The following is a 19,022-nucleotide window of genomic DNA, read 5'->3' on the forward strand; positions in this document are numbered from 1 at the left end:
TAGGCCCATGTCTTAGGTATGGCCTGCGGGAGAAACAGGTTCTCTCAGAAGGATGTGTGGGCAAGGATGCAATGACTGACAATTCTATTTTAGTGTAGTTTAAAAAACAGCAGTTGACACCAAACTATTTAGAGAAAGTGCAATAATAAGCAAACATATAAATGGATACAAGTAACATAAAATGATTGACTTTTTGTGTGTGTGCTGTCACTGTTATTTAATTGTCTCACATAATATTATCCAAGACTGAAGTAAATCTTTCGAATTATTCTTCTCTAAATACAGACATTCATGGGTCTTTCCATATTTATTATACTACCAAATAATTTTATAGTTGATCTAATTTGATCTGCTACTGTTCCATAGTTTTGCCTTCAGAATCTGTAAAAGGAAGGAAATGAAACGATGTAACTATTTTAAAAGGAATCAGATCTAAAAAATCTACTGCAGTATATAGAGAATTAAAAGAACGGAGTTTTTTAGTATTTAAAGGACATTGAGTTATGCAGTTATTCTCATTTTCTCCTTTTTCCTTCTACTCCAAGTTTCTCTGAATGCCTTGCCCTCTTTGAAAGTTGCAAGATGCCAGATCACTTCTATATGGCATCATGGATAAGCCACTGTCAGGGGCAAACGGGTGTCTAGCCAAACAGCTCAGTGTAGCATCTTTCTACCAACTTCCCTGTGAAACCTTGGTCCCCACAAAATAAATCACTGGCAATGTTTCAGTGTTTGCCAGCTCCCTCCTGTACACAGAGTTTTAAGTAAAGAAGTAGTAAAGATGGAAACAGACTAGATTATTATTATCTTCTGGATATACAACGTATATAGGCAGATTTAGAAAATATATAAGCCTCTATACAAATATATACAAGATACATATATGTATGCATGTATAAAAATTCCCAGGTTATCCCTGTTAAAGAGAATTCTAACTTGGACTTGTCAGGGTCTTCCTTTCACCCACATTCTGAGGAGGATCCTGACTTGCCATGTCAGCTATTTTGAGCTTTGTAATGAAGGATTGAGAAGAAAAGGTGAGAAGGATGAGACATAGAGGCTGGAGCTGAAGTTAGAGTATTTGGGGAGAGTTTGAGGTGCGTATGACATGGGAGCAATTTCAGCATTAAAAGAAAATTTGCTTCCATCTTTTATCCCTCCTTCAAAGTGTTTATGAATAAAAGAAACAGAGTTATTTCAAAATTACTTCGGTTGCTGGACTGTGTTCTCTGACCACAGGATCATTCTCTAAGGCTGGACAATGTGTGTCATGACCATTAGCACCATGCAGATTGCTTATCACTTGACAGACTTACCATCTGACAAAATCAGATCTTTTTCATCATCTGGCATTAGATCAGAAAACAAATCTTTATATTCTGAAACCAATATTAGATAAAACATGGTGGTTTAGAATATAACTAACAGCCCGTGAGATGTTCTTTGTGAGTGCTTTTCAAACTTTGTTGACCAAAACCCAGTGTAAAAAAAAAATACACTTTACATTGCAGTCCAGTACCTTCACTTGTGTGCATACAAAGAAATAAAAAGTTACATGAAAAAAATACTCACCCTTTTCTACTCTATTCTTATCCTTCTCTTATCTTTTCTAATACTTATCTTTTTCTTTCTATCCTATTCTAATTCATTGGAAAAAAATTCTGCTCTCCTTACTTACCCTTTTAGCATCAATTTTATTCTAGTTCAAGGAAAAACGCCTCCATTTCATGACCCACTCAATTTTTTTCACAACTCACCTAACCCACAATATGGAAAGCACTGTATCTCGTTATATTTGATTCCAATGCTCATTGAATAAACAGCCTTCACAACAACCTGAAATCAATCCCATTTTCTTCACTTAATTACCACTAAAGTTCTTTAAGATTATGAATTAGTTAAGCCTAAGAGCCTTAAAATTTGAATGACCAACTTAAATCGTTCTGATGCAAAGACTTGGGAATACATACTTGACAATTTGGCTTTTCTTCCTCCATCCTGAGAAGCTGCCGGTCATCCCCTTCATGACAGACCGTATAGCTTTTTCTCAGTTCTCTCAAGGGGGCCATAGTGCCCTCCCTCCTTTCCATGAGTGTTGCTTATCACCAGCTGGGCCGACTAAAATAATAGTGCTGCCACCCAGGTACCCAGATACACTGTCTGACTGGGCCTCTTAAAGATATGTATTCTGGCAGGAACTGAATTCACCACGCTCCTCTGGATAGTGATTTGGGCTGCTTGAGCATCTTCCAGAGGGTCAGTGATGAAGCTAGATTAGTTCTCTAAGCATGCCCCCATCGATTTCATGTTTTGTCCAGCCACCAGCTATGTTGCTGAGCCCTCCACCAACTATTCAGCCAAACAACAGATGGCTTCTACCTACCTTTTCCAGCTTTCTTCATCCTTTTTGGATCCCCTACTCTAGCCCAGCTGCCCTACTTATCATCTTCTGAATATAATTTGATGCTGCCTCTGGTTCACACTTCTGGCCATGCCTTGATCCCCTGAAATGCCTGCTTTGCCCCCGTTTTTCCTTCTGGTGGGACACCTTTCACAACCTCTTCCCTACCTGCCCCTCTACTTGCACACCTCCTCTTCACCAAATTACATGAGTAATTCCTACTCCTCCTAGGCTCAGCTTCCATTTCATCTCTTCCCGAAAGCCTTTCCTAACACTCTCTATGTCAGGAGACCCCCTATGTGGTCCCACGATACCCTCTATCATAACACTTACCTCTCCATAAGGTAGTTTTCGCTTTGCTTTGCAGTCACCCACGCTAGATGGTGAGCACTTTGAGGGCAAGGACAACGTTCAATGTATGTTTATGTCCCTAGCACCTCTCACAGTTTCTTCTTTCAATGGTGGTAAAAACATATAACATGAAATCTACCTTCTTCACAAAATTTTACATCTACGGTACAGAACTGTTAACCATATGCACATCATTGTACAGCAGATCTCTAGAATTTTTTCATCTTGTGTGACTGAACCAGCACAGCTTCTGAATAAATAAATACATGCTATTGGATTATTTTTAGCCATCTTAAGTCTCAACTAGATTTCAAGATATTATTAAATTTTTCCCTTCATACATTACAAGGATCCTTTCTTTCCTTGTGAGTTTCTAGATTACTTATATACTTCCTTTCCGTGTGTACTACCTTGCCTTGTTTCATCAAGCTTTTTCATTCATTGTGTGTCTTTGCATTTACTTTCTCATATTCTCATGGCTCCTTTCCCCCAGATGTGATTGTGTGGCCACAACTCCCTTACTGGGGGCCCCGGTGTCTCTCACAGTGACCAGCATCTAGAAGGTGCTCAGTGAATGTCTGGTACCTTCCTTCAAAGATTTCAATAGATTTTTAACAATGATTTTTCTTTTTTGAGTATAGGATGAAGGTGATGAAAGACTTAACTCTCATTTTTTATGGCTAATAAATGATCAAACTCCTTTCGTTGAAATTTAGCTTTAAGCCTTGGATAAAAAGGGTACTTTTTTTTTTCAAGTGATATACCTACCATCTGAGACTTTCCAATGTTCCCGGTTGTCATTTGTGGTGGGTAAGGTGGTCTTTTCATCTTCTTTGGCTAAGTCGGTTTCTAAGAGTCAGGAAATTAAGTATTAAATTAATTGAAAAGATTAAACAAACCTCATACATGAATCATCTCATTGATATGGTAATAAGCAGAGATCTCCAAACTCTACAAAGTTCTGATTATTTTCAATGCCCTGAGCGTGGAATCTCTGGAACAGTGTTTTGGGTGAGGTCCAATGGTCCAAAGGTGACAGAGTTAAGATCAACTGAATGAACATATATATATATATATATGCCTTGATTTTGTTAATAAAAACACAGCATAAAATCAGGTCATTTTCTTTCACAAAACCATCTACAGTGCAAGTGTTATGGGAAATTTAGGACTACCTACCAGTCAATGGAGTCAAATTTAGAATGACTGCCTTATAGCTCATTATTGTAAGAGGAATTTGCAACTCTAGTCTGCCAGGCAGGAGGAGAGGGCCTTAAATTCTGAGAATAAAAGAGTCTGAGGTAAAACCAACTGGTCATTGGACTTCTGTGCCCACTCCCTCTACCTCCATGCTGCCTTGGGGCTTTGTTTTGTTTGGCCCACTCCTGGTGACTTGACCACCAGCCATAACCGGCTCTCAATTCCCAAACCCCACGCTCTGCCCATAACCTCTTTTCCTCGTGGTCTCTCTGCCTTTCCTCCCACTGCTGGTACTGTGACCTCACTAAAGCCTCTTGGGTCTGACCAAGGGCAGTCCTCTGTCCCCTGCCAGCTTCTTTTTAGTTAATCCATTCTGAGAGGCAGCAACTGCTTTAATTGGTTGTAATCTGCGCCATACTGATTGTTAAATATTTTCAATATCACCCCTGCCTGGAGCTTTTAAATTTTATTGCTATTTATTACGTCCTTCTTTGTCCAACGGACACCCCTGTAGACCATCACTTCATCGGCTTTCTTGCAATTATCCTCATCTTCATTGCCTCACCTGCTTCCTTCCCAAATGCTAAGTAACAAAACTGTACTCATTTTCCATTCCCATATTCAAAGCCAATGAGCAAATCACCTGAGCACTCATTTAGGGCACCAGTAAAACAAGGACACAAAAAAAATGAGAAAAATAAAAACTTTGGGAAAATAATTTGATATTCCAAATGAAGTCGTCATGGAAATACTCAGAATTTTGTTGGAATACTGTACAGTGTTAGTTTTATTCTAATTGCATTTATTCTAATTGCAGGGGTGGCGGTACTCTCTAATATTTCAGGGCTTACTACAAATCATACATCTAGGTTTCCTCTCCTGCATCCAGGCAGCCAAGCACCTTTGCAGGGAATCACACAACTGTACACTGGAGTTACTACAAATTTCACAGTCTCTAAATTCCACTGAGCCCTCAGCTCTGAAAAAAAAAATCTGACTTTTTCCATTGTTCTTCTTTCCTTTCCTCTTAACAAATTATTTCAAATCTTCACCTCTTTCCTTATAACCCTAGCCCTTCCCCTAGTTTTTAATCTTTGGGACCTGGCCTTGCTGCCCATTTTGTTCTGAATCCCCCCATCCTACATAATTCCCTGCATCCCATCCATCGCCTCTTCCCTTCTCTTAGGTCTCAGCAGCAGAGATGCTTCCTGTGGGAAGCTGACTCTGTGCTCTGAAGCTTGTTTTCTATTGCTGTCTTGATGATCTTTCTCCTCCCGTCCCTCCATCTTCACCCTCTCACCTTCCAATGGTAGTTAAACGTTAACACCCATCCATCCAGATATCTATCTCTCCACTTATTTATATTTTTGAATGTGTCAAACATGCACCTGGAATGAAATTCAAAAGCCACGAGAGACCATGCAGTGAAGAGGTCTTCCTTCCCCAGCCACTCAGGCCCTTCCCCACAGGATCACCATGACCATCAGCTTCTTCTAAAAAACTACCACCTAGTTGCTGATGACTCCGTAGCCTCATCTCCAGCCCAGATTTCTCTGCTGGCTTCCAGAGATATGTGTCCCTCACCCACTGGACATAGACGCCTCTTGAAAATCTGCTCCTTCTATATTCCTTACCTTGCCCACAGCTTCCCAATCATTTTCATGACTTAGCACACACAGCAAATGTCAAGGACAATAGAGGGAACCAGCCTGGGGACTCCAGCTGCCCCATACTCAGTCTGTGGAGCTAAGGGGACCATTAGCTCCACACCCCCAACCCATTTGTGGCTGATGGTTTGGGAACTGCTGTCTTAGGGAATGACACCACCACATGTCGAGATGCCAAAAACATTGGGACATTCTTGACCCTCCGGAGCTCTCTCTTAGCCTCTATCTCAGATTGGTCAAGTTCTGTCAACTTTATATCCTCAAATCTAGCCCCTTCTCTACATCTTCATGGCCACTTCTTGGTTAGGGCCCTCATCATTTCTCTACCTGCAAAAAGACTGGTCTTACTACTTTTGGTCTCTCCCATCCAATTCATTCTTCTCATTAAGAACAGAATGATCATTTCAAAATTTGAACTTGCTCCTGTCCCTCCCCTGCCTAAAATCCTTCATTGGTTTTAACAAGATAAGTAACCTCTCCACCTCCTGACATTTCTCACTTCAAATTTTATTTTCCAGATAAAATGAATTGGCGGTTCACAGAAAGTTCTGCCTTATGTCTTTACCTGTGTACACCTTGTTGCTCCCTCTGAATGAACAAACCCTCCCATTTATCCTCACCTTAGCTAATGCCTTCTTTCCTCTCATGACTTGGTTTAGATGTCACCTCCTTCAGGAAGCCCTTCTATTGTGTGAAAATCCTGATGGGGGCCCTTCCCACTGTTCTCAGCACACAGCATGTTCCTCAGGTCCACAGCACTAAGCACCCCAGCTCCACAGGGAGCTGGGGTCCTCCCCTCCCACTCTGGTCTCACTTCTGCCTCTCTCATTCCACAAAATTGCTCTAATCAAAGTCACAAATGACCTCTGTGTCCTACATCCATTGGGTACTTTTCAGGCCTCATTTTATTTGACCCCCTGGCAGCATCTGACAGTGTAGACCAGCCCTCATTCCTGAAACACTCCGCCTTTAGGTCTTCCATGGTGTCAGATGTCAGGGGCTGTCCTGACTGATCACCCCTTTTTCACAGTCCTCTGTCAGCTGTCTACTTAATCATTAAAGGCTAAGTTCCTCCAGGCACCCCCGCTCTCTCCAATCTCCATCATGCTCATGGCCTCATTCCTATTTATAGGCAACAACTCCCAATTTGATAACTGCAGTCCAGATCTTGCTGAGCTCCAGAAAGTGTGCAGTTCTCTATGTAATGTATCCATTTGAGATATCCCGTAGGTATTTCAGAATCAAAATGTAAGAAACTAAACTCATCCTTCCTCTACTCTGGCACTGCACCCGTCCTCTGCCACCCAACAGACACACGCATAGGCAAACACACGCACTCTCTCTCTCTCTCTGTCTTTCTCAGATAATTTCCTCTGAGATGGTAAAAAATGGTAAAAAAAATTTACCATTTTTTCCCATATTGGTAAACCCACCCCATTGCTCAAGCAAACGAAGTCTGAGTCCTCTGACTTTCCCCAGAGCCAGTCCGTCATCAAGTCTTTGATAATTCCACCTCTTAAATATCTCTCAAAATTCTACAGCCTCCAGCCTCAGCTGTAATCACCGGCTTCCTTGTGTCACTCTGCTACCCTCCTGATACTGGTCTCCTTGCAAACAGTCTAGCCTTGTTCCAATTTGTTTTCTAAACTAATCACAACCCGATTGGGTCATTCTCCGTCCAGAAGCCTCTGCAACTCTCATCTACCCTTCGTGGCTCTCTCAGCTTCATCTCGTTAGGCTTTGGCCACATAAGCTATTTTTGGTGGTTTTTCAAACAAGGTGACATGATTTCCTGCCTCAAGTTCTTTGCTCACATCCCCAGGTATAAGCTCTCATAGCACAGCACCCTGTACTTCTCATGCCTAAGACTCACCACAGCTGCAGACATTTGTGTAAATTACGATCCCCTGATGGACTGTAGGTTTCAAAAGGCAAGAACAGGTCTATCTTCTCCACCCCCATATTTCTAGCTCTTAGCACTGGCTTACAGTTGACACTCCATAAACACTGGTACATGGAAGGGATGTTGGGCTCTCAAGAGGCACTTGAGTGCCTTTCTGTAAGTGAATTAATTCATTTATGTTTGTATTTTCATATTTCAGATGAGATTTTCTTTAAGGTGAAAGAAAGAAAGATGAGACCACTTCCTTGTAAGTTTACAATTAGAGAAAATACCAATAGGAAAAATAAGCTTATTGAAATTTATTTTTTTAAAGTTACCTAAAAGTAACTGTAGTGTTGTGGGTTGTATTGTGTCCCCAAAAAGATATGTTGAAGCCCTGCTCCCTGGTACCAGTAAATGTGACCTTACTTGAAATTAGTTTTAGCAGATATAATCAAGTTAGGATGGGGTCAGACTGGATTAAGGTGGGCCCCCAATGCAATTACTGGTGTTCTTATAAAGAGAGAGAGATTTGGCAACATAGATACACACAGAGGGAAGACAGACTTGTGAAGACCGTGGCTGAGATTGGAATGAAGCAGCTACAAGCCAAGAATGCCAATCACTGCCACCAGAAGCTAGAAGAGGCACGGAAGGATTCTTCCCTAGAGCCTTCAGAGGGAGCATGGCCTTGCTGACACCTTGATTTAGGTCTTCTGGTCTCCAGGACTATGAGACAATAAATTTCTGTTGTTTTAAGCCACCCAATTTGTGGTAATTTCTTATGGCAGCCCTAGGAAACTAATACATATGGTATACATAAATTTATAAAGCAATAGTGTCTTTAAGATGTGATTTCTTTAGCATTCTTTTAAGAAACTATTTCAAAGGACACACTAAACCTGGTAGTTTATTTTGTCAATAATTTACCTTAAAAGTGATGAAATATGAATTATACTTATTTATATTAAATAGTGATTCCGTTTTAACACATATTTTAATACTCTTTTAATAGCAGCCCAGTAAAACATCGTATCTAAAAGATTACCTGATTGATATGGCTGAAAATGTATCAACTCTCCAAGGGCAACAAGTTTCTCCTATGGAAAAATTTTGTAATCAGAGAATTAAATGACCACAATTACTAACAATCATTCTTTAATAGAAAAACACTTTGATTCTTGATGTTTAAGTAACCAACAACTGTTTTTAACATACTAGAAATTACATAACCAAATGAGTAGTGTTCTTCTGTGATTTCTTCAAACCTTTATTGCCTCCTTATTGTTCTTAGGAATAAGATGCAAATCGAACCCACAGAAAACCAGTGTATGCCTTGATCTAGGGGAATCGGTTTCAGGCTATTATTGAAGTCAGTTCCCTTAGGGCTATTCTGACATTACCTGAATTAGATCACTTGTCATTCTGGTCATTATTTGTTCACTTATTTCAATATCTTCGAGATCTGTAAGAACCACCCAAGTTCCATTCTCAAATTTCACAGGCATAGAAAAGACAATCCCTTCAGGAATACCAAACTGGCCTGCAGGGAGCAAACACAAAGCAAAGCAAAACAAAAGCACTCAGATAAATAAACCTTCCTGGTAACACTGTAGAAAAGGACAGACATAGTACATGCTTTTTAATGATAATGGTGGATCTAATGGTGGATTTAATGATAATGGAGGAATTTCTGCGAATTCCTCCCCAGGGAAGATCAAAACACTTACTCGAGAAGTACTTATTGAACACCTCTCCAAGTTCTGACAACTTGCCCTTCTGTGTTTCTCTCAGAAGGAAGAACCATTGTTCCCTCTTTATTCCTTTTGTCCCTGCTGGGTTCAGATGCCCTGCCTCTGCCTTGGGAACTAATGCAGTCCTTCTCTTCCACATTTTCTGGATTCCTTTTGTCTGCTTCCGTGGCTTTTCCTTGCCCCCCTAGGTAGCCCCTGAGCCCGAGCACTCGTCCAATCTTGCCTTTGCTCTTCCAGCCTACTACTGTAGTCACAGAGCCAAGGGGCAAGCACTGGGAAGGGAAAGTCGGTGATCTCCTCACAGTTCCTAGTTCCCAGTTTAAATGTGCTCCAAATAAAAAAAATTGATAATGCTTATTACTAACTGAGCAACCTTCAGATAAAATGCCTCCCGTTTTTTGTGTCTCAATCAAATAAGAAAATTATTCTTGCCATTCTAGTCATCAAAAATGTTGTCAGTATGGAGGTTCCTTAAAAAACAAAAAATAGTTACCATATGACCCTGCAATCCCACTCCTGGGCATATATCTGAAGAAAATTCTAATTTGAAAAGATATATGCACCCCAATATTCACTGTAGCACTATTTACAATAGCCAAGACGTGGAAGCAACCTAAATGTCCATTGACAGAAGAACGGATAAAGAACATGTGTTACTTTTATACAATGGAATATTACTCAGCCATAAAAAAGACTGAAATAATGCCATTTGCAGCAACATGGATGGACCTAGAGATTATCATACTAAGTGAAATAAGACAAAGACAAATACCATATGATATCACTTATATGTGGAATCTGAAAAAAAAAGATACAGATGAACTTATTTATGAAACAGAAATAGATGCACAGACATAGAAAACAAACTCACGGTTACCAAAGGGAAAGGGGGGTGGGTAAATTAGGAGGACAGGATTAACATATATACTCTAAAATATGTAAAATAGATAACCAACAAGAACCTACTGTATAACACAGGGAACTATACTTAATATTTTGTAATAACCTATAAGGGAAAAGAATCTGAAAAAGAATGTATATATATAACTGAATCACTGAACTGTACACCTGAAACTAACATGACATTGTAAATCAACTATACTTCAATTAAAAAAAAATGTTGTCACTAGGGCAAAATATTGAGGAGAGTCAAGAAACCAGGATCTAAAAGACTCTTCCGTAGAGGATGTCCCAGGCCCTCTGTTCACTCTCTATTTGAGAGCCAGCCTTATGAGTGAACAACAGATGAGGGTGTACACATGTGGTACCATTTCAGGGACACAATGATCACTTGCTCTTCACCTCACTTGCCCCCAACACTGAACTGCTTATTGATGAATTCCTAGAGATTAATTCAACTTTTTTTTTGGCTGTGCCGCGTGGCTTGCAGGATCTTAGTTCCCTGACCAGGGATCGAACAGTAGAAGCGGGGAATACTAACCACTGGACTGCCAGGGAATTCCCTCATTAAACTTCTACAGATAAAGATGAGGTTTTAAATGTCTGTTTCACTAAAAAGGTAACACAGTGATTTGAATTCACACGATGCGGATGTTCCTGCACGTTAACCTTAATTGAACAAGACGCATTGAGAGTCTACCCATGAAGGAACAACAAGAAGACCCAGCCAAAGCCCTGCCCTCAGGGTGGGTGAACTCTAATGCAGAGGGCATATGCAACTAACCACCCCATCCATAAAGGCAGGCTGTGATATGCTCTCTGATAGAGGAACAAATGCTATGTGAGTACAGAGGAGAGACAGAGATTAATTCTGACTTGGGGGATTTGGGGAGATTTCCGTGAGCTGCACCATAGTCACTGAAACAATGGGAAGGATCGTGGTTCCATTAATAGCATAAAGGATACAAGAAGTGGATCAGACTGGGGAGGACGACAACAGGTTCAGTTTGGTGTGTGTAGGTTTGAAGTGACAGCATGACATCCAGGTGGCAATGTTTGACAAGGTAAGGCTCAGCAGCGAGGCCCAGGCCTGGAGCTTTGGGAATGGATGGGCTTGTTCAGGGAGAATGTAAAGCACAAAGGGAAGACATGCTCTAGGTAGAACCTACAGTGCACAGAGCATCAGCTATTCTCTCTTTCCTATTTTTCAAAAAACAGTAGAAGTGCTCTGAATAGTTTTTAGCAGATTAAAATAGTAAGGATATAAAAATATATCCACAGTATTTGTGGACGGAGAGCAAGCTTTCCACATTCCGGCTGCTGCCTGGTACTCTGAGATCTGGGTCTTGCTGTGCCCTTTGTATCGTGTGTCTGTGTCTTTGCTCCTGCAGCTCCTGTGCCCAGATGTTCTTCCCATACTTGTCTGTCAGGTAAACAACTACTCAAACTTGCAGGTGACACTTCCTGAAGTGTCACCTCCTTTATGGTGCCGGTTCTGATTCTTCCTGCTGCCTGCTGAAAATCGACCTTGCTTTCCCTTCCTCAGTAGGGATACAGTGAGAAAAACTTAACAGAATTATTTCATTTATGTATGTGGCTCTCCTTAACTCTGCTGTGAGCTTCCTGAAAGGCAAAAGCCAGGCCTACTCCCTATGTGTGTTCCCAGTGCATGCACACAAAATACTGTTGCACTGCTGAATGGATAACTGAAGGAATGCATGCATGAAGGAATGATTATGGAATTGTGAAAATCCAGAGAGCTTACAGAGCCTTTAAAGAGGTAGGAGCCTGTCTAGGCAAGGACACAAAAGTAGGAGCACAAGGCATACATGGAGGTTTTAAAATATCATAAGATATGAAAAACCCAGATTTACCTTCACTCAGTACCCCTAAAGACACAATCTCCCCAGGGGGTGAGCCATGGTACCAGTATTTCAACGTAGTGGCTATACTGTGTGCAGCTAAGATGCCTCCAAATTGTCTTCCTGTGGCGGTGAACTTTTTAAGACTTACCACAAATTCTCTGTTTACCCACTCACTGTAAGGAGAGAAAGAAACAATTTTACAATGGAGGAAGGAATACGAATGACTAAGAATGTTCCCTGGGTCAATGGATCTAAGTACAAGAAATCACCTCCACAAAATAGAAATATGACTTCCTGCGCCCCTTCTTCAAGCTTCTTTAAGCCCACAAAGAGTCAACTGAAAAGTAATGAAACAGAGCAGAAAGGGGTCCTAAAGTTTCAAACTAAAAACTTGATACCATAAATATGGAACATAGAAAAGTGGCCAAAGGCTGCAAGAACAATTAATTTCATCACAAAGAATTTATTCTATATAGAGGCTATCTTGAAACCAGTGGTATCCTTCATTTTAAATAAAATAGTATCATGAAATGTTGAATTATTCACATTGAGAACTAAGGAAATAATTAAGTTTTCTAATCTGAAGTTTAAACTCGGGGAACAGTCCAGCCGGACTAGAACAGGCATGAAACGGCTGCCCTTGCTAAGCCGGCACGATACAGCCCGAGGAGATGCTGCCCGCGCCCACGCAGCAATGCAGGGGAACCGCGCTCCAAGACAACGAGTCCAGGGACACAATTTCTAGGCGTGGGTAAAGGAAGGAAAGGGAAGGGAATGGAAAGGACATGGTACCACTGGGAAAGTGCTGCAAAGTTTAGAAACTTGTTCCAAAGGCCTTCCTCCCCCTTCCTCCTTCCACGCCCTTTTCGTCATGGTGGTGTTGACTGTGACAGGCACAGTTTCTAAGTGCTTTGCCTGTCTTAACCCATTTCATCTTCCCAATGACCCTATAAGACCCGTACTCTGTTACCATTTCCACTTGGCAGATGGGAAAACCGAGGCACAGAGACGTTAAGTAACTTCTCTAAAGTCACGCAGCTAATGAGTGGCTGAATGAGAATTCCAACCCAGGTGGCTTGGCTCCAGAGATGGTGCTCCTTACCACGTCTCAATTCTGCCTTTCCTGGGACCCAACACCCAGCATGGCCTGGGCCTGCTCACCATCGTAATTCCTTATTCTCGAAGCTTTTTCAACTAATTTCAACTTGGACAGAGGTCTTTACATTAAATAAGATTCACTTTACATATGTTTGCTTTAGTGATAACATTAATGGACTCTGTGAGCCACTTTAAGGATAATCTGAAATATAAAAATTCAAAATTCCAAAATCAAATAAATTGGGGGTGGGGACTGACTAGTTGAAATTCTGTGGCATTCTCTACATTTCTTCAATAGAAAGCATAAATGAGGATGAGTGTGAACAAAGTTACTTCTGCACGCAGATTTCTAAGATGATGTTTAAATGATTATAATAACATTACACGTTTATTCAATATTGTTAGACTACTTCACTTAAAAAGATACTGTACCTATCAAAAATCAGGCTTAAAACAGGGCGTGAATAGTGAGGAGGTCCCCAAACAGCACTCTCATATCTGTAAACCTTGGCTTTTCTCAGATCGACGTAGTTGTTTCCACTAATATTACCCCAAATTATCACATCTTTGATGCCTGTGAAGAAAAGAAATTTTAAAAAATATCGTAATATAAAAAATTGCCTGTAGTCTACTTTCTATTTGTGTGTTTGTTTTACGATTGGTCCTTTTGCTATAAAACAGACTTAAGTTTATGCTCCCTAAAAATGTGCAAACAATGTGGATCATCTCCTTAATCATCAGAGTCTGGCCATTCCTAATAATGCACATGGATGGTGTGAGCATAGGACTGAATTCAGGGAACACTGAAATGCTCCCTGAAAGAAATTGCTACTGAAAATTATACCCCTGCTCTGGTCCTAACTTCACCACTCTGCTTGCCATGAAGAGGATTTTTTATCTGCTTTGATTCTGACAGAGAGTCCCTGATTTTAGACTGGAATAGAAATTTGGGCAAGTCACTTGACTCCCTGGGTGGCTTTCATTTCCTTCAGAATGGAGGTGCTGGAGTAAGAGGACCCCGAGGAACATCTTAATCAACAAAGAGATATTGAATTAGCTTGTATGTGTGAGGCACTTTTAGGTGGGACGCTCAGAAGAAAACAAATCAGCCCAAATCCTTGGCAATATTCTGGGGGTAGAGGGGAGTGGGTGAGAAAACAACTACTATACAACGTGATACATACTACCAAGAAAAAGAAGAGGATGGGGGTAGAGAGAAATAGGAATTGGTATTTCATATGATTCTAGTATATGAAATTCTCTCTAATAATTCTCTCTAATAATTGTGGATTTTCTGGGAATGTATCTGAAGTGAAAATAGGGGACTTTATCGATTTATTTATAAACCTATTTATTTGTTTAAAAACTTAATTCTCTTAAAAGGTCACACCACTTTCTATTATGGAGATTAAATTCTTTCCTGTTCTGTATGAGATAAGATTGCTGTTGGCTTCAAGTAACAGAATATCCTTCTGACTTTGCTGAACTAGAAGGAGTTTACTTTTCTCAGATAACAAGTTGAGGTAGGCAGTGACACTGGTGCTTGTTAAGCAGCTCAAAGATGTTACTCTCTTGGCCTTCCCCTCATGGTCCTAAAATGACTGCAGCAGCTCCAAGTATCACACTCTTACAGAGTTGTGTTCAAAGGCAGGCAGGAGGGAAAAGAATTTTTCTTAAAGCTTTAAGGCCCTTTATAGCTCTAAATGCCTTAAATCAAGCTAGAGAAAATTATAGCGGACATCTGCTTTTTTTTTTTTTTTTTGTCCTAACATCTCTTCCTACTTTTTTTCTTTAACAGCATACTGGTTTTTCTTTAAATCGGTACCCTTCCCCAATTTCAGTCCATTTGGTTTGGGTGAAGCTGTCCTCAACCCCTCAGGTCTATCAATAGGCATCAGACCTAGATTCCAGATTTCTGGCCACAATGATTGATTTGGAGAAGGGCATGTGGTCCAAGCCCAGTCAATGAGATACTATTCTGCTACTTTTATACAAAGAATCGAGAGAGAACGCTCTTTTTCTACTGGGGTAGTTAAGCTATGATGCCGGTAGCCATTTTGCCACTTTTTAGGGAAAGCCTATCCGAGAATCAGATCAAAGCTGAGGAAAGCAGAGCTGAGTGACGAGCCACGTGAGAGCACGAACCAGGCTTGACATCATCATTTGAACCCCAGCATCCGGCTATGCCCCAAATAAGAACTACTCCTGCACTCTTCAGTTACGTGGAAAAAAAGCTCTGACTTTGGTCGCTTTGAGTGGACTTTTCTGTCACTTGTACAGAAAGAGTTCCAACTAAGCCAATGTACATAGTCTGAGAAACAGGTTTATGTGTGAACTGAACTCAAGGGATATCCTGAAAAGGTTTGCTCCCCTCTTGGCATCTGGAATTCTCCTGGAATAAGTCTCCCTGATGGTTTTTCTAGTTCCTGTTACTTTGTTTAACTCTGTCTTTGTCGTTGCCAACTTCCTCCTTACTACTCCACTGACAATTCCACTTTAACAGCCGTCCATCTAACATTTCCCTTTTTTGTCCCAACTTGTCTCCACTTTTCTTTTTTCTGCTGCTCCTGTGCTTATTGGCTTTGAATACAGCAGGTTTTAGAATTTATGGTACCACCAGACCCAGAAGAGAGCAGCTTTCTGGTTGAAAGTGCCTGCCCTGTTTTAAATTTTGTAACACTGCCTCTTATTGACACTTTCATCAGTGTATCATAGATCTTTTGTGAGAAATCAGTATCTACACATATACATATAAGGTTGATAACAGAGATAAAATGATTAGGAAATGTTTTCCTACTGAATAATTTTAGTATCCATTTGACTGAGGTATGCACTGACCCTGGGGGTAAGACACTAATGATTTGTATGCAAGAATACCAGAAGTTATGGTCCTAGGGCTTTGTTGTTAAGAAAAGGACAAACAATAAATGCTGGAGAGGGTATGGAGAAAAGGGAACCCTCTTGCACTGTTGGTGGGAATGTAAATTGATACAGCCACTATGGAGAACAGGATGGAAGTTCCTTAAAAAACTAAAAACAGAACTACCATACGACCCAGCAATCCCACTACTGGGCATATACCCTGAGAAAACCATAATTCAGAAAGAGTCATGTACCAAAATGTTCATTGCAGCTCTATTTACAATAGCCAGGACATGGAAGCAACCTAAGTGTCCATCAACAGATGAATGGATAAAGAAGATGTGGCACATATATACAATGGAATATTACTCAGCCATAAAAAGAAACGAAATTGAGTTATTTGTAGTGAGGTGGATGGACCTAGAGTGTCATACAGGGTGAAGTAAGCCAGAAAGAGAAAAACAAATACCATATGCTAACACATATATATGGAATCTAAGAAAAAAAAAAAGGTCATGAAGAACCTAGGGGCAAGACGGGAGTAAAGACACAGACCTACTAGAGAATGGACTTGAGGATATGGGGAGGGGGAAGGGTAAGCTGTGACAACTGAGAGAGTGGCATGGACATATATATACTACCAAACGTAAAATAGATAGCTAGTGGGAAGCAGACGCATAGCACAGGGAGATCAGCTGGGTGCTTTGTGATCACCTAGAGGGGTGGGATAGGGAGGGTGGGAGGGAGGGAGACGCAAGAGGGAAGAGATATGGGAACATATGTATATGTATAACTGATTCACTTTGTTATAAAGCAGAAGCTAACACACCATTGTAAAGCAATTATACTCCAATAAAGATGTTAAAAAAAAAAAAAAAGGACAATACGGCTCTTGCCCTAATGTGTGAGGGGCTCACCAAAGTCCTTTATAACTCTGACTGAGAGCATTCTAGGCTCACATTTCACTGTCTTCCCAATTTTGCTTGATGTCATGCCTTGCACTTCCTGGCATTCTCAATGGACTTCGTTGCACCTGCTCCATCTAAGGGCACAAATAGCTAAAGTCTGTCAAATATGACAAATATTTTTAGATACAGCACTCCCCCTTTAGATACAAAAATCCATTTTCTGATTCTGTCTCATCCTCCTATGATTTTGACGTCTATAAGTACAAAGGTTACTAGGAGCAGAAACTGATCAGATAGCATAATCACCTTAACAAGTTTACTATCCTTGCAAATGCTTACCACGTGTCAGGCACTCCTCCAAGCACTTTAGAAATATTATCTCTTTAAATCCTTGCATCAATTCTAGGATGTAGGTGCTATTTACATCCTCATTTTACAGGTGAGGAAGCGAGGCACAGCAAGGTTAAGTGATTTGCCCCAAGTCACACAGGTGGGAAGTGCGGTGGGGTCACTTTAACGGAGCCCTGAGTATTTTTTTAAAAAACACCGATTACATTGGTTGACTACTATCACGGAAAAAAAAAAAAATGGAATATTAAGTTTCAAATTACTACTTGAAAAATAGAAATCTTATTATTTAAATATTTGTTTCTTAATTTTTATAATGATGGGAAAAGATCAGCTAGTCATAAAAGCTAGTAGAAAGAAAATGCACAGTAGTGAAATCACACAATCAGAAGTTCTCGGCCTCTGCTTCATACTTTGTAGTCCAGATATCCCGACTGATTTTAGAGGGGACAGTGTTCTTCCTAGCTGCTGTGAAATCACGCTGTTTAAAACCAGACACGGAAACGGGAGCTCACTCACATGAGGGAGTCGTTTTCAGTTTTCTGGCCAGCTCCGCCTTCGCTTTGCCTTCTACGCCCAAGGCCACAGCGACAATATTGTGAGCGAAGTTTGGGGCGTATCTCATAAGCAAAGACGTTTTGAGATTCACAAAGGTTTTTCCTCCCACAATAATTCTGACGGAATCATGAGCATTTTTCTCAATCAGGGATCCGTAGAGGTGGCACAGAGTAGCCCTGCTTCGGATGCAGTCTTCCAAACTGTACACCTCCTTGTCCACGTGGTCGTCGAGGAAGATGATCACGTGGGCCTGGCGGAAGGCTTCCTCCGCTCGGGTGCAGACGGACACACTCTGCAGGAAGGGCGACGCCAGGTCCTGAGCCTCTTTCACAAGGCTTGTGAGTTTTTCTTCTGCCTGCTTGTTGTCAAATAGGTTTATGCTAATTTCCATATGCGGTCCAAACACTTCACCACTTGTCAAGATGGGAATTAGGTTGTAGCAGGCAGGCGCCGATGCACTAATAAAAATGCAAAGCCGATTACGAATGGTTAAATCTTTTGCTCCTTTTCAGGCTTTATTCTTTTTTTTTTTTTTTAAAGTACCAGCCATGTATAGAAGTCTTTTTTTTTTTTTTTTATAAATTTATTTATTTATTTATTTTCGGCTGTGTTGGGTCTTCATTGCTGTGCGCGGGCTTTCTCTAGTTGCGGCGAGCGGGGGCTACTCTTTGTTGTGGTGCGCGGGCTTCTTATTGCAGTGGCTTCTTTTGTTGCGGAGTACAGGCTCTAGGCGAACGGGCTTCAGTAGTTGTGGCACGCGGGCTCAGTAGTTGTGGCTCACGGGCTCTAGAGCGCAGGCTCAGTAGTTACGGCTCATGGGCTTAGTTGCCCCAAAGCATGTGGGATCTTCCCGGACCAGAGCTCGAACCCGTGTCCCCTGCACTGGCAGGCGGATTCTTAACCACTGTGCCACCAGGGAAGTCCCCAGGCTTTATTCTTAATAGATATAATTCTGCATGTGCATTAATAGGGTGATTTAATATCTGAAATTGGCATACACAGCTGCACAGACATTTTTAAGGCTAGAAATCAAAAGTAGAACAAAATAATTCTCACTGCTAACTTCTTGCTTTGGCCATCTGAAAACAATACCAAAGTAAGAAATGTACCTGTTTATAAGGCTTTTCAAATTAAATAGAATAGGCAGAAAGCAAAATTTAAAAGAACTGTGTCATATTACTGTAATTACGTGTTTACATTCTTTTTAAAAAAAGAGAAGGAAATCAGT

The 19,022-nt window shown here is 40.9% G+C and overlaps 1 protein-coding gene across 1 annotated transcript in view; it reads right to left on the reverse strand.

The window, feature by feature from the left end:
* Window positions 1–352: 352 nt before the first annotated feature.
* MDH1B (malate dehydrogenase 1B) overlaps window positions 353–19,022 on the reverse strand; it is a 28,266-nt gene continuing 9,596 nt past the window's right edge. Inside the window, exons 5-11 of the mRNA XM_061191083.1 lie at window positions 17,756–18,252; window positions 13,551–13,692; window positions 12,030–12,193; window positions 8,905–9,044; window positions 8,550–8,601; window positions 3,521–3,601; window positions 353–381 (exon numbers count right to left, since the gene is read on the reverse strand). Of these exons, the coding sequence (XP_061047066.1) occupies window positions 353–381; window positions 3,521–3,601; window positions 8,550–8,601; window positions 8,905–9,044; window positions 12,030–12,193; window positions 13,551–13,692; window positions 17,756–18,252 (1,105 nt within the window). The remainder of the gene's footprint in view (window positions 382–3,520; window positions 3,602–8,549; window positions 8,602–8,904; window positions 9,045–12,029; window positions 12,194–13,550; window positions 13,693–17,755; window positions 18,253–19,022) is intronic.

Source organism: Eubalaena glacialis, chromosome 1, assembly GCF_028564815.1.
Source record: "Eubalaena glacialis isolate mEubGla1 chromosome 1, mEubGla1.1.hap2.+ XY, whole genome shotgun sequence".
Classification (NCBI taxonomy): Eukaryota; Metazoa; Chordata; class Mammalia; order Artiodactyla; family Balaenidae; genus Eubalaena; species Eubalaena glacialis.